This window comes from Bactrocera dorsalis, chromosome 2 (assembly GCF_023373825.1).
Source record: "Bactrocera dorsalis isolate Fly_Bdor chromosome 2, ASM2337382v1, whole genome shotgun sequence".
NCBI classification, from domain to species: Eukaryota; Metazoa; Arthropoda; class Insecta; order Diptera; family Tephritidae; genus Bactrocera; species Bactrocera dorsalis.
In genome coordinates, this window is record NC_064304.1 from 42,396,548 (window position 1) to 42,411,557 (window position 15,010).

The following is a 15,010-nucleotide window of genomic DNA, read 5'->3' on the forward strand; positions in this document are numbered from 1 at the left end:
CTGTCATCTATGCAAAATTTCGTGAAGATAATTTCACACATTAACAAGTAAGGAAGGGCTAAGTTCGGGTGTCACCGAACATTTTGTACTCTCGCATGATAAAGTGGTAATCGAGATTTCATTATCCGTGAAATTTACCGATATTTTCGGTGAAAAATTAGGTTAGGTTAGGTTAGGCACTGAGTTCTTCGTGTTCGATATCAAGGACCTTGAAAAGTTTTAGTCCGATCACGACAATTTTTCCAGAAGGGATATCTCAGCTCAAATACCGTATTTGTGTAAAGTTTTATTCCGTTATCATCATTGGTTCCTAATATATATATTATACAGAGAAGGCATCAGATGGAATTCATAATAGCGTTATATTGGAAGAAGGCGTGGTTGTGAACCGATTTCTCCCATATTTCGTACATGTCATTGGGGTGTTAAGAAAATATTATATACGGAATTTCATTGAAATCGGTCTAGTAGTTTCTGAGATATGGTTTTTGGTCCATAAGTGGGCGACGCCGCGCCCATTCTCAATTTTTAAAAAAAGCCTGGCTGCAGCTTCCTTCTGCCATTTCTTCCGTAAAATTTAGTGTTTCTGACGTTTTTTGTTAGTCGGTTAACGCACTTTTAGTGATTTTCAACATAACCTTTGTATGGGAGGTGGGCGTGGTTATTATCCGATTTCTTCCATTTTTGAACTGTATATGGAAATGCCTGAAGGAAACGACTCTATAGAGTTTGGTTGACATAGCTGTAGTAGTTTCCGAGATATGTACAAAAAACTTTGTAGGGGGCGGGGCCATGTCAACTTTTCCAAAAAGATTACGTCCAAATATGCCCCTCCCCAATGCGATCCTTTGTGCCAAATTTCACTTTCATACCTTTATTTATGGCTTAGTTATGACACTTTATAGGTTTTCGGTTTCCGCCATTTTGTGGGCGTGGCAGTAGGCCGATTTTGCCCATCTTCGAACTTAACCTTCTTATGGAGCCAAGAAATACGTGTACCAAGTTTCATCATGATATCTCAATTTTTACTCAAGTTACAGCTTGCACGGACGGACGGACAGACGGACGGATGGACAGACAGACATCCGGATTTCAACTCTACTCGTCACCCTGATCACTTTAGTATATATAACCCTATATCTGACTCTTTTAGTTTTAGGACTTACAAACTACCGTTATGTGAACAAAACTATAAGGAGAGTACTTAGCAACATTGTTGCGAGAGTATAAAAAGTTTTTATATAAGGACTTGAATTTGATTGGTCAAATCGAAAGGCAGCTACATGCTATAATTGTTCGATATCGGAGGTTCCGACAAATGATCAACTTTTTCGTTATAAAAGGGCGTGTGCAAAATTCAGGTCGAAATTTCCAAATGTGAGGAACTTGTTAGCCTATATAAGGACGAACAGCTGGACATAGCTAAATCAATTCAGCTCGTCATGGGGATTAATAACTAGTTATACTTACACTTTATAGCGCCTCCGACATTGCTTTCAGAGTTTTCCAAACTCCATGGTAAATTTAATATGTTCTGCTTAGGCTTTAAAAATTACACTTTGCTGCGGTGATCCGCTGAGTTACTTAGTTCTATGAAAATAATTTTGCTTCATACTCAAAATAGTCTCTTGAAGCAACCTTGCTTAAACTTTTTGATTTGTTTGAAAAATAAGTTACATATCTATAGGTTTACAAAGTAGGTATCCGTCCGCTACGACGAGAAGCTTATTTTTCCACTCTAAATGTGACCATGACTTTTTCACCGAAAGAAAAAACTTTCCTTTTTGTCAAGCAAGTTTGTCGGTTCCCCTGTTTTAACTGTTTCTTGGTTCTTCGTAAGTACCGAGATTCCACGTTTCGGCGACGTTCACGAAATAAATCAGAACCTCATTTTTCACATAGTTTTGGACAGTCGCCGTCGAAGAAGTGGAATAACTATAGGCATAGACATTCAAGGTCTTCTGAGTATTAAATTGACTTTAAGACTTGCGCAAACGCATCAAATATTCGCCGAATATACTTATTATTTATTAGACAACAACGCGACACAAAATGGTAAAACCAAAACTAATACTTTTGAACCACATTTATTTCGCTCAATATAATATGTACACAGCAACCAAAATTTGCATACTCATCACGTTCACTTTCAAAATGTTCAGCACGAATGAATTTATGAAGCAACACTCAAAGAAAGTCACGACAATTTGTCAATAAACCACAATGAAAGCTTCCCCACATTAATTTAATATGCGCCACAAAGTTCAAGTATAACGAAATGTGCTTAAAACCAACGTAAACCCAGGCGAAAGCACTGCATCAGCACAGACATTTCACCTGCGAATGAAAATTCGACAAAATTCAGTAAAATAGAGCCATAAAACGCATGAATATTTAGAGGCAGCCAATAAACTTAAGAAGTTGGAAAATTATGCAAATACTTAAATTAGCGGTGGTTCGCACTTATATTGGCTCGTCATTTCGACTTCATTAAGCACATCCTTTATCTGCCACAAAATCAGGAAATTTGCATAATCTCAGTCACGGGCCGAAGCGCAGACAGCAAAAGTGGCCCAATAAATCACCAAAGAGTGCGTCAATAAAAAGTTAAAAAGCGAGAAAAAAATTTGACTCGATAAGCAATGAAGAGGAAAAAGTGAAATATTTCGAAAAATTTGCACAAGAGTCCCAATATTTTCGTTTGCTGGCAGGCTCACTTGCTCACTGCTTGACTCGTCTGTCTGTCTGTTTGCTGTATTAAAGCCCACTCACGCACCAGAAACGCTTGGTGTGCGATATCAATGAAAAATTTCCACATGAATTGCTATCAACTTCATATTAACCAAACTTTTGACCCTTGCCTCTCAAGCCCCACCTACGCAAAGTTTGTCTGCCATACGCCGCCGCTTGGCGCTTCTTCTAACGGTGTTTGGCATGAGCGCACGCTGCCATTATGCAGTGCAGCATTATTGCCGCTCACACTCACTTAAGGTGTAAATACACTCTCCCAGACACATATTCTCATACAAACATAGATTCATATCTGTGTGTGCTTATTGAATTGGAATCCTTTCCCAAATCAAACGTTCGAATATCCGGCCACAACTACCGAATGCCACATTCGTAACTCCTGCACACATACATACATATCTATGCTCGAAAGCACGCTGACGCTTCTGTCATAGCACTCGGTCGTGTCTGCCGCCGTTGTTCGCTTTCGGTGAAACAAGTTAGAATCAAAATTGAATTTGAGTTCATCAACGAATGCGCTAATAAAGTAAGGCAAAGGGTGCCGCATAGCATTGACGTGCTGTTTGTTTGGTAAATGGGGTTGGGTTCAAAAGTTATTGCCATGTATGCAATGATTTATAAAGGCATATTGCCTATTTCGCTTCGTGCGGCCTCGTGGTGGAGGAGTGTGGGTGACACCATGAATTACTGCAGATAGAGTTTGAGATTTCTCGCAAGTTGAGTGACAGTTTCCACAATGCAATCATGGATTTGAATCAACGGCAGGGGTGTCATCTGCACCCCGCAGTTCTACAGTAAACAAACTAGGAGTATTTGCGTCCTTATGTGCTTTAAAATTGCAAAAGTGGACTGCTGAGATTACAAGGTTAGTCTGGACAAAGCCTACTTTGGGAATATACGTTATTTTTTTAGTTTTAAAGTGAATAAGTTACATCCCCGTGATATGATTGAATAATCTAAAATATCTGATTGCATAAGCCGTTAGAATTAAGTAATCAAAATAAAGTAGAGTTTAGACTTTGTGGTGGTATAACCCGTTTGACTCCCAGTTTTTCTAAATATAGGCTTAACTGTGAAAATTATAATAAAACTACCGAAACTAGTTCGTTCGGTCTTGTTTTAACTGTTTCGTGTTTTTTTTGTAACAACCGAGATCCCATGTTTCGGGGGTGGTCAAGAAATAAAGCAGATCCTCGTTCTTTTTGCGCTTAAAGATCGCCAAACTCTTCTGTGAAATATTCTCCTGGTTGGACGCGAAGTAAACAAATACCACACGGAGACCGGAATTAAGCAAATATAATATAAACCAGGGAGATTCAAAAAACATTCTTAAAAGCAATGAAATGAAATTAACCTCAAAATGTCAAACAAGTTATGAAGCAATACGGTGAAAATTTGATCTAAACCGGAGCATTCTCTCTATGCTCGAATCTTTGACCGATTTTAATTTCTATAACGCTCGGAATGCCTTCAATGCCTGCTTCCATTTGTTGTCAAATCATGATTTCGATTTGAAGGAATTTTTGACAGTAGTCGTCGACGAGAGTTAGTGCTGTTTTCACCACAGTCGGTTCTAAGTAACCTATCTCAAAATGAAGTTACTATGTACATCCAATAGTAACTTCATTTTGTGATAGTGTTGCCTTCGAGTGATGAGGTTAAATACTATTCGGACCGCTACCATATACTTGAGAAGGTAAGTCCCGAGTATCTCAGGGAAAGTTTACAGAAGCTTGTTTGATAACTACATAATTTACTTGTCCTCTATGATACTAAATTTTCTTTTATTGGCTTTAAATCTGATCTCATCAAGTTTTTTGGGGACTTTTTTTTTAACAATCACGCGTGTGTCGTGCCAAGTCGTTCTTTGGGCTCTTGAAAAGTTACAAGAAAATTCGATGTTTTCGAGACAAATTATGTTCAGCGTTGAGCCTTAGTAGTAGTTGTCACATTTGGGATGGAAAATAACCTGAAGAGATTCAAGAGCTGCCTTTGCATTCCGAAAAAACAACGGTTTGGAGTGGTTTATAGACCGGTGGAATCATGATATCCGACTGTTTGGTGTCTGAAGTTGGAGCTAGTTATCTGGGCGACATTTGGTTCCAGCAAGACGGCGGCACTTTCCACGTATCACATCAATCAATAGCTTTATTGGGAGAACACTTTAGTGAGCAGATAATTTCATGTTTTGGCCTGGTCGATTGGCCACCGATTTTGTGAAATATACACTGTTAGACCTTTTTGTGGGGATATGTAAAATCTATGTGGCCTATCCCGCTTCGATACATTACGCGTGTCATTCGCCTATCTTCTTTGCTATCATCATGGTAACCGCTTGTTATAGTAAATATTTTATCCACATTCTTGTTTTATTTCCAAGTCGGTGTGTTTTTCGCTTCGCCCTTAGCCTTTGCTGGCGATTATTGTGCGGTTGTTGTTTTCAACACAAACATTCATTCCATTTCATTGTACAGTTCTTTTTTTGATTTGTGCATTCTAAAAAATCAATCAGAAGTTGTATACTACTTTTTAAAACAACACAGTGATTGATTTTTGAAAAATGGAGCAACGCCCTTTTCTAACTGACTGGCTTTTGCGACACTCCTGCGGCTAGTTTTCAAAACTTTTCGGATTAAAAAAGCAAAGAAATAAATTAAAAAATCAATAATACATGTGTATGTGCCTTTGCACATATACAAGTACAAAGAACAAGTAGAGAGAGAGGCGTCTGCAATTCCGTGTGTACTTCACATAGCTTCACATACATGCGTAGTAGTTCATTACGAAGTTGCGCTCAAACCGCCCTTTCGTTATGAAAAGCAAGTTATTACGCGCCACTAAAATCGCTGATTTATTTCAGCATTGTCCGTGTCTGGGAATTGGATTTGCTGCTACCGCTCGCCCGGCTACAGCCCACAGTAAACTCGCCAAAGCCAACAACTTGCATTATCTTCTTAGTGTGTGAGTGCTTGTCTTGCACCTTGGCTGTCGTTGCTGCCGCTGCCGCCGGTAAAGTGTGTTACGCCTGAGCGCATTTCGTTTGCAGCGAAGTTTATGCAAAGTTTTCAATTATGATTGCCGATATTTGCACTGTAGGTAACTTCTCAACCTGACGCGTTGCCAAGCACACTGCTTACATACACATATACACAGAAATATAGCATGCATAGTGGTATGTAAGTAACTCAGCTCTCCCGCTGTGCCGTTAGTGATTGAAGCGTTTTCGGTAATTTACTTTCAGTTTGCAAATTGTTTTAAAGTGTCGGTTGAAGTGCACTTCAGAGCTCAATTAAAATGTAATTTCGTATTTTTTCTTATCCAAATTAATATTGAAAATTTTTACGCATTAAATTGCAATTAAGTTTCATATTCGATTAAAAAATATAGCGAGTACCAGTGGGTGGTAAAATATTGAGAATTAAAAACTTTGGCGTATTCGAATGTGAAAATATGTGTAACAGGTAGTAAAAAAAGTCATTATTTTTCCAATAGATGGCTCTAGTAGTCTGTACCGCTGATTGGTGTTATATTGTCTGAAGTAAAATTTCGCACTAAAATTGTGAATAGTAGGACCATAACAGCCCGGCGCAAGTTTCGTAAATAGTGGACATTTTCGTGTCCAATCATATAGGAACAGTTTCGATTGGCAGAGGCAAACTTTTGCACAAAAAATACACCATTTGGAGCCATTTAAATAAGGCTGGATACAAACAGAAGTTAGATGTTTGAATGCCACTAACTTACAGATGAAATTTTCGTTTGCGAATGGCTGTTGAATCACAACAAAATCTATCGATTTGTGAAATGGTGTTTGCTGATGAAAAAATGTGGGTCACTTACGAAAGGATTGTGATGATTGAGTAAAGAAAGCAGTAGCCCAGAAGCGTTTCTATAACAGTGGCAGTTTTAAATTACCTCACTTGGCTCGCAATACCGATCGATATTGATCTTTATCTAAATCTCTGAAAGGTCTGCTTAAAGTAAAAACCCCACACTTGACAAAACTACACAAAAAACACCGTAAATTGAGACTCCAGATTTCAATCAAATATAAAACCGACACCCAAAATGGCCGAATACTAGTCGGACGAAACAAAAATAAACCATCTGGGGAAAATATGGGCGAAAATGGATTTGGGGATAACTTCGTTAACAGAAGGCTCAAAATTCTAAATAGGAAAAAAATATTAGCGCAGATTTTTGCAGAAAGGTGTGAGTCCAAGCCCAATAGAATTGAGGTCGTAATCAAAGCAAAATGGGATCACATTAAATACTAAGTAAAAAAATCGTTTATGTGAACCAATTTAATCGTATGTACAGCGGAAATGTTTTCAACAATTCTATCAAATCAAATATTTTTAAAACGAAAAATGTGTTAATATTAATTTATAACTTTAACTATTTTGTATAAGAAATAAAATTGGATTGCCATTACAAATAAAAATATATAAAATGCAGTTAAAAAGTTGTCTCAAAATTAATAAATTTTTACATGCGGATATTTAAGACCTAGCTTTTGTATTAAAAATATAAAAATTTCGAATGAAGTCACTTAAGTGTAAACAGTTATAAAACTTACAAGATTTTCCAATCACCCAGCTTGAGTATAAAATTGTGCTTACCTGCAAGTAAATAAATGAAAATAATGATAAGTAAATACATATAAACTCATGAGCAAATCTATTTAAATATGGGTATATAATAATATTCCACTAATTACTCATTAGCGGATTATAATAAGTGTTTAATGAAACAATTAAATAAAGCTAAGCATAGATAAAGCTGTGTGCACACACAAACGCTGCTTCTTTCCTTACAAGTTTCTAAGTGTTGCTATAATTAATTAATTAATTAAGTTAGAGTTTCAAAATACCTCACACTTGCGAAAGCTTAAATCAAATTGGAATGAAAACTGAGTTACTCCAGTTCTTTACTGCAACAGAAAGGATTAAGTTGTTGCTGTATTTTCAGAACTGTATTCTCTGGGGCTTAGTAACAACATAAAAGTAACTAATAAGGAAAGAAGTTTGAGAGTAAGCAAACCAACGTGCACAAGTTTGGTGGAATTTTTTTTTAATATTTCGCATCCACCTTATTGTCCTTTATAGTACAGGTAGTCGCGCAGGTGTATATCAAATATCAACACCGCTAAAGTCAAGTTATTGCTGCAATATTGAGAATCTAATAAAATTGTACTGAGAGTTTAACAGCAGTTCATTGTTATTACCGATTACATATTCTTGACACCGAAAGGCAGCTCAAGATGCACATAAGATAGCACATATTTAAGTCTCGAGAACTGGAAAACACCGAGAATCTAATATGGCTAATATCTTTTTTGAGTTTGGGGTGATTATGTACACAAAATCAAAATAGTGTATACAGTCGGATCAGTACCTTCGAGTTTGTTTCACCTAGACAAGTTTCGAGCGTTATTTTCTTCACTCTTTGATGTATTTCTGATTTACAAAGGTCTTTCAAGTTACTTGAGTTCTCGATAATGTAAGCCTATTAACCAACTGTGGTGAACTTTTCAATGATTTCGGAACAAACTTTCTATTAAAAATACACAATTTCAAGCAATATAGTTTTGGTAGTCAGACAACTTTTTTTTGACGTAAACATATAGCTGTCAAACACGCACCAACTGTTAAACTATCATACTCAAAGTATACATGAATGAAGAGAGAACGGCATACTAACCAATAAAATATATTATAGTTTAGGGAACAGACTTTATATGCAAGTTATCCCTTGTGTCAACAGACGAATGGGCAAAGAATGGATACTAAATGGATACGTCAGTTCATACTAAATTTCTTGCCATATATGGTTCTAAATCATTTCATAGAGCTTGAGTGCTGCTGCAAACGACTCTTAGGTTAAGAAAACTATGTAATATTTGGTTGACAATGCTTGCGGAACTTCTGCAAAAAAAGTTTACTGCGAGAGAGTTCAAAATACAAACGTACGTTTTTGTGATTCAAAATGAATCTCCATTTTTTTGACCGTTTTAAAAGTTGTGTAGGGCAATTGAATTTGATATAGCACTTTATCAACAAGTCACACTCATTTCAAATGCAATATTTATATATATTGGAAAAGAAAACCCCCAAAAAGACCTAAAAAAAGAAGAATATTAATAACAAACAATAAAGAAAAAATTGCGACAGTCTCCCTTTTTAGCTTACAAAGTCAACATTTCGCTGAAAATTTATGATTCCCTCATCCTTCCCATTCCGGGACTTACTTAGTGCCTTTTTGCGATCAATAAATCACACATGAATACCGACACAGCAACACATAATATGCAGTGGAACATAAATAAAAATAAATGGCATGTGTGTAGGTAGGTAGTTGGGCACAATAACGGTGCGGTAAACAATGGAGAAAACAGGGCAAACATGATAATTTCGTATTTGGAAAATATAAACCATTGTGGCTCGTAAAAATAATGTCACCAACGAAGCGAGCGCCAAGAATGATTACACAGCAAAAGGATGGCCTTGCGGCTTGACAAGCGGCGTGAGGTGGGTTGACACAGCGTTGGGGTTCAATATGGCTCAGCTAGGCAGCGCGGCAATGGCAAGTAACTTTTGGGCATCCGCTAATGCTCAAGGGAAGGCTTTTTCACATTTTTTCCAGCTGTGTGCTGGTGTGTGTGTGCCTCGACTTGTTGCCTATCGGTTGCTATTTGGGATAGAAGCAAACTCCGTTATTTGTTGTAGTTGCGCGCTTACATCGTTGTTTGGTGTAATTTCTTCAGTAAATTTGTTTGTTGGCTAAATGTTTTTCTGGCTTGAATAGCGGTGTTGCCACACCACACGCCAACTGAAAGCTGAAAGTAAATTGCTGACGACATACTCAAGGGCAGATGTGGAAAGGTGCGCATATATGTGTGAGTGTGTATATTGGCGGTAAAAGGATGCTGGCAAACTAATAACATGCGTTCCAGCACACGCAGGCCGAGTCAGTGTCGGCCCTCGAGGCAGGTGGGCAACCGATGAATGGGCCACCGGTGGCAATTTGCTGATGATGCGCAATGTAGGCGAAGCGAAGGGCGAAAAAATGAAAATGTCATTGGAAAAACTGAAATTGGAGCAGCAAAAAAAGAGACGCACAGAAATGACTTTCATTTGGAAAACTACAAAGTCCAAAGGTTTGAGGGTGCGGCTGTGGGAAAGGCATAAGATGGTCAACAAAAAATACAACCAAGTTGTTGACAAACACCAAAGCGAGCAAGTTGCAAGCTAATGTCGTCAATATCGCCAAATGTTTGCTTTCTTTTTTCACTTAGTAGATGAGTTGACATTTTGCCGTTTCCTTTTTGTAAAACACAATGAAATTTATGGTTATTCGTCTGTATGTATGTGTGCAACATTTGTTTTGCTGCTTTGGCGTTGTTCGTTGGTGCGGTCAACTTTTTCCCAAAAATTGTCTCACTCCCCACCCGCCGAACCAATCACTTCACTATTTTATGCTTCGATTAGAGCCAACGGAATGCCAATATTTGTATATAAGCGAATGCTATGTATGTGCATAGACCATTTACTGGATACATCGTCTGAAACTGAATTTACGGTACGCTTGGGAGCTTCATAAAACAGTTGCAAACAAATTGTCGACGTTCGACTTCGATAAAGTGCGATAAAAATGAAATAAAATTATCAAATTGTTTCAAATGTACAGTTAAAGGTTTGCGAAAAGTGGGCACGGTAGGGTAAGTGAACTATTTTATGAATAAATAAAATATAACCATAACGAAGTCTTATTAGTTTAGAAATGAAGTATAATAGAGGTTAAGTTGGGTTTCGTGGCGGATTCCCACGATTAGTTCTGGAGTATACATTGCTACAGTAGGAACACGGAGGTTTTGTGATGCCAAAACTCCAAGGTGTGGATCCAGCGATACTCATATATTGACGAAACATTATCAGCCTAAAACAGATTTGCGGATCAGATCAGCTAACTTGTCGATTCTCACAAGGTGTGAACCCAAACATTTTTCAACATCAGTCTTGTTAAAAGAGATTTTTGAAGTCGAAACTCTACTTCCGCAAAAAAACTTTTCGAGACTCTTAAACGAAAGAAAGCGAGAAAGGGTAAACGAACAGTGCCCTCCTGGTGTTGTACAGCTCTCTAAGCTATTACTTTTGTTTTATCTCAATATTCATATACCGTTAAAAATTCAATATGATTACTCCTAACTCAAAATTGAAATTCAGACAAGAATCTGACTTTAAATTTTTTTTGGGGCTCTGAGCGTTAATTTGTTTGAAGTCCTCATCCTCATCCTTGAAAATGTGAACCACCGCTAGTCCTGAGGTTTTTCCGCTCACATACCGATATACAAGTATATACCGAAGGATGTTTGAAGCCGCTGGAGAAAAAGCGCTGTGACCTTTTTCACGAATGAGTCGAAGCTCGGAAGGAACGTTGGAAGGGGAGTATTTTGTAGGGAGTTCTCAAGTTTAGGTTTCCGCTACTGGACTAGTATAGTGTCTTTCAGGATGAAGTGACCGCTATTAAAGTAGCAGTAGAGTTACTGCTACGAAGCGCAGCTTTTTTTACGGAGGTGAGTTAAGCATTTACATCGGAGTTCAAGGAGTGCCTAATCCCACTAGAAATATCCGCAAGCTACTTCATTATCAGACTCCTTTGGTTGTCTAGTCATAGTGGAATCGCAGGCAATTGCAATGCCCTCGAGCCAACACTTTAAGAGGGCACCCTTGTCCCGCTGACATTGGAATGGGAATGAGTTAGATCCCCGTTGTCATTCTAGTACTGTACCTATGGACCTCGCGTGCGCTTAGCAGAATCAAAAGGAATTTAAAATTGTGTTATATAGTAAGTAGGCGTGGTATGCCCAAATAATGCCATCTAACGCATTTGGTAGAAATCGGTGGAGTAGGTCCTGAGAAAGGTGATTTCACCTGAAAGGGGTAAAATGTAATGTTTCTGGCTTCTTAAGCTAGCAACATGTTGCAAGAGTATAAAAGCAGCGCCCAAAATTTTGGTACACCCCATTAATTCCAGTATAAATTATTTGAACCATCCAAAAAATGTCTACAAATAAATACCACCCACCGCAACATGTCCGCAAGTGGTCTCAGCTCGCTGCTCTTTTTTCAGCACACAAAGCCAGACCGAATACACATAAATATTTAACACATATGTATTTGTAAGTATGTATGTATTATATAAATACGTGTATGTGCAGTTGGCTATCCGTCAAATTGGTTTTTATTTATTCGCTTTGTCGGTTTGCGACAATCCGTTTTAAAGCCAGCGACAATTGCCGCCGCATGAGTTGCGAAAATTGTTTTATTGCATTAAAATGGCAAACAAAAAGTGCGCTCTCCCAACTGAAAATGCCATATATACTCACACACATTCGTACTATATGTGCGTGGACGGAAGTCAACACATACACACATACACATGTGTATGTATGAATGCACTTTATTGACGCTCCGAGTGAATTGTGTTTGACAAAACCATTTTTCTTTCCTTTTTTGGCTAAGCTGTGGGTGCGCCCACGCTGTTAACAACCGTTCGAATGGGGTTTTCCAAAGCTTAAATGCTGCAAACATTAATCAAATGTTAGATAAAAATCAGTTAAAACCTTTGGCGACATTAAAATGATGGCCAATTTATATTGATGAGTGCCGAGCGGTGGTGAATGGGCGCATGAATTGTTAAAAGGGAGAAAGAGAGAGAGAGAGTGAAAGTTTTGTTATGGGCGCAGTAAAAGCGAATGCATGTTTGAATTAACTGTTAAGTAAGGGGTAATATAAATGTGGATCAATGAAAGTTATTTACTTTTTTGTTTCTTAACCCTGAGGCAATAACTCTGGATCATATTGGCCATAAAATTGCTTTATAAAAATGCCCATAAATCGTTTGTTTAAATATACAGTATTTTTGATATTGCGGAAATACAAAAAAAAGCTATGCAAGAAAATATTACATATATATAGTACATACATAGAAAAAAATTTTATTTGATATAACCGTTGGTGGTTGATTAAACAATTTTTTTTCCGGGAATTTCTAGTCAACTATTGCCCACAGGCTTGAGAGAATAAATTTTTGGGCGAAAAACAAGTAAGGAAGTTCGGGTGTCACCGAACATTTTACACTCTCGCATGATAAAGTGATAATCGAGATTTCATTATCCGTCATTTACAAATTTTTTTATTTTGCTGTAATTACATTAGTAGTTCCTGAGATATGGTTTTTGGTCCGCAAGTGGGCGACGCCACGCCCATTTTAATTTTTAAAAAAGCCTGGGTGCATCTTCCTTCTGCCATTTCTTCCGTAAAATTTAGTGTTTCTGACGTTTTTTGTTAGTCGGTTAACGCACTTTTAGTGATTTTCAACATAACCTTTGTATGGGAGGTGGGCGTGGTTATTATTTCTTCCATTTTTGAACTGTATATGGAAATGTCTGAAGGAAACGACTCTATAGAGTTTGGTTGACATAGCTATAGTAGTTTCCGAGATATGTACAAAAAACTTAGTAGGGGGCGGGGCCACGCCCACTTTTCCAAAAAAATTACGTCCAAATATGCCCCTCCCTAATGCGATCCTTTGTGCCAAATTTCACTTTAATATCTTTATTTATGGCTTAGTTATGACACTTTATAGGTTTTAGGTTTCCGCCATTTTGTGGGCGTGGCAGTGGGCCGATTTTGCCCATCTTCGAACTTAACCCTCTTATGCCATGAAATAAGTGTACCAAGTTTCATCATGATATCTCAATTTTTACTCAAGTTACAGCTTGCACGGACGGACGGACGGACAGACAGACATCCGGATTTCAACTGTACTCGTCACCCTGATCACTTTGGTATATATAACCCTATATCTGACTCTTTTAGTTTTAGGACTTACAAACAACCGTTATGTGAACAAAACTATAATACTCTCCTTAGCAACTTTGTTGCGAGAGTATAAAAACTGCTCAGATTAATAGAAAGTTATAAATAAAATAAAATAGATGAAAAATCAAATCAAACTAAAAAAGCAAGAAAATATTAATTTTTATAGAAAAAGTGCCGTAATACTCTGAGAGCAATAAAGAATTTCAACGGAAATAATTAAAATTAGTTGAAATTATTTTATGTTTTTGAATTCTAATTTTTATTTTTATTTCATTGATGTAAGTTATTCCAAATAGAAATACATTTTGTGGTGTTCTTAAGGCCCACGGTACTTTGATCGTCTCGCAGTAAGCTTTTTACAAAGGCTAACCAACGCTTTTGATGGTAATATGTATACCAAACATATTACGTAACGTAAAAAATTTAAAACACTTGTTTGAATGTTTGTGGCCGAAATTTGCCCGAAAACAATTTAGGCCTGATAATTAAGGGCGGCTTTTTATTGAAATATTTAAATGTAGAATGGTGACTGAGGGTAAATATTTCATTTACTTATACAAAGTGAAATTCAATCAATAAATGTGGCTGGCATTAATTGTTTGTTATTTTACAAAAAGTATATTTTTGTATATTTTCAATGAAATTTATGTATTTCTAACTTTGAATGGTCAATTACGCTTTGACATGACCATAAAATTTACACTTTTAGTGGTGTTAGTTCTCAATCCCAGAATAATAGCGACTGACCCCAGTGTAATAATTATTGGATTCGATATATAGAGATTTCTATGACTGGATAAAAGAAAGTAGTGGAAACTTAAAAAAGAAACATAAGTGCGTCTTCATTTTCATATGCATTTTTTTAAGTTTTTTATACTCTTTACCATTACTTTTATGTAACTTAAGTTTTTTTTATGCAACAATAATTTAGCGCCATCTGTTTGTAAGCTTTGTAAAAGGTAGGCCGTGTGCTTTTGACCGTAAAACTGAAAAATTTCACTCTAAATAATTCCTACAAAAGCCACAGTCATTGTTAGTGAAGAGATATATTTTGAGTATTTTAAGCTTTGCTTGAAATACGCTTTTAGTTAAAACTAATGTGACTTTTCCACAGATGAATATAAAAACCATATTTTCATTTAGCTCGAATGTTGTGGCCTCAGCTTTATAAACTATTTTTTCGAAGACTAAATGAAATGGTTGATTAAAACATCTTTCTGTTCTGCTTTACAAATGATGATTTTGTACTCTTTTAAACCCATTGTCAAATATAAGTCCAAACATTCTTAACTTTGAAAGTGTAACAAGTAAATGAAGTAAAATTACAACTAAACTAATGCCTTTTGAATAATTAATAAATAATTTAATTTTTA

At 36.9% G+C, this 15,010-nt stretch overlaps 1 protein-coding gene across 1 annotated transcript in view; it reads right to left on the reverse strand.

Annotated features, from left to right (window-relative positions):
* Positions 1-7,234: 7,234 nt before the first annotated feature.
* LOC125776421 (transcription factor SPT20 homolog) overlaps positions 7,235-15,010 on the reverse strand; it is a 354,201-nt gene continuing 346,425 nt past the window's right edge. Inside the window, exon 5 of the mRNA XM_049448219.1 lies at positions 7,235-7,373. Coding sequence (XP_049304176.1) covers positions 7,327-7,373 — 47 coding nt within the window. The 3' untranslated portion in view covers positions 7,235-7,326. The remainder of the gene's footprint in view (positions 7,374-15,010) is intronic.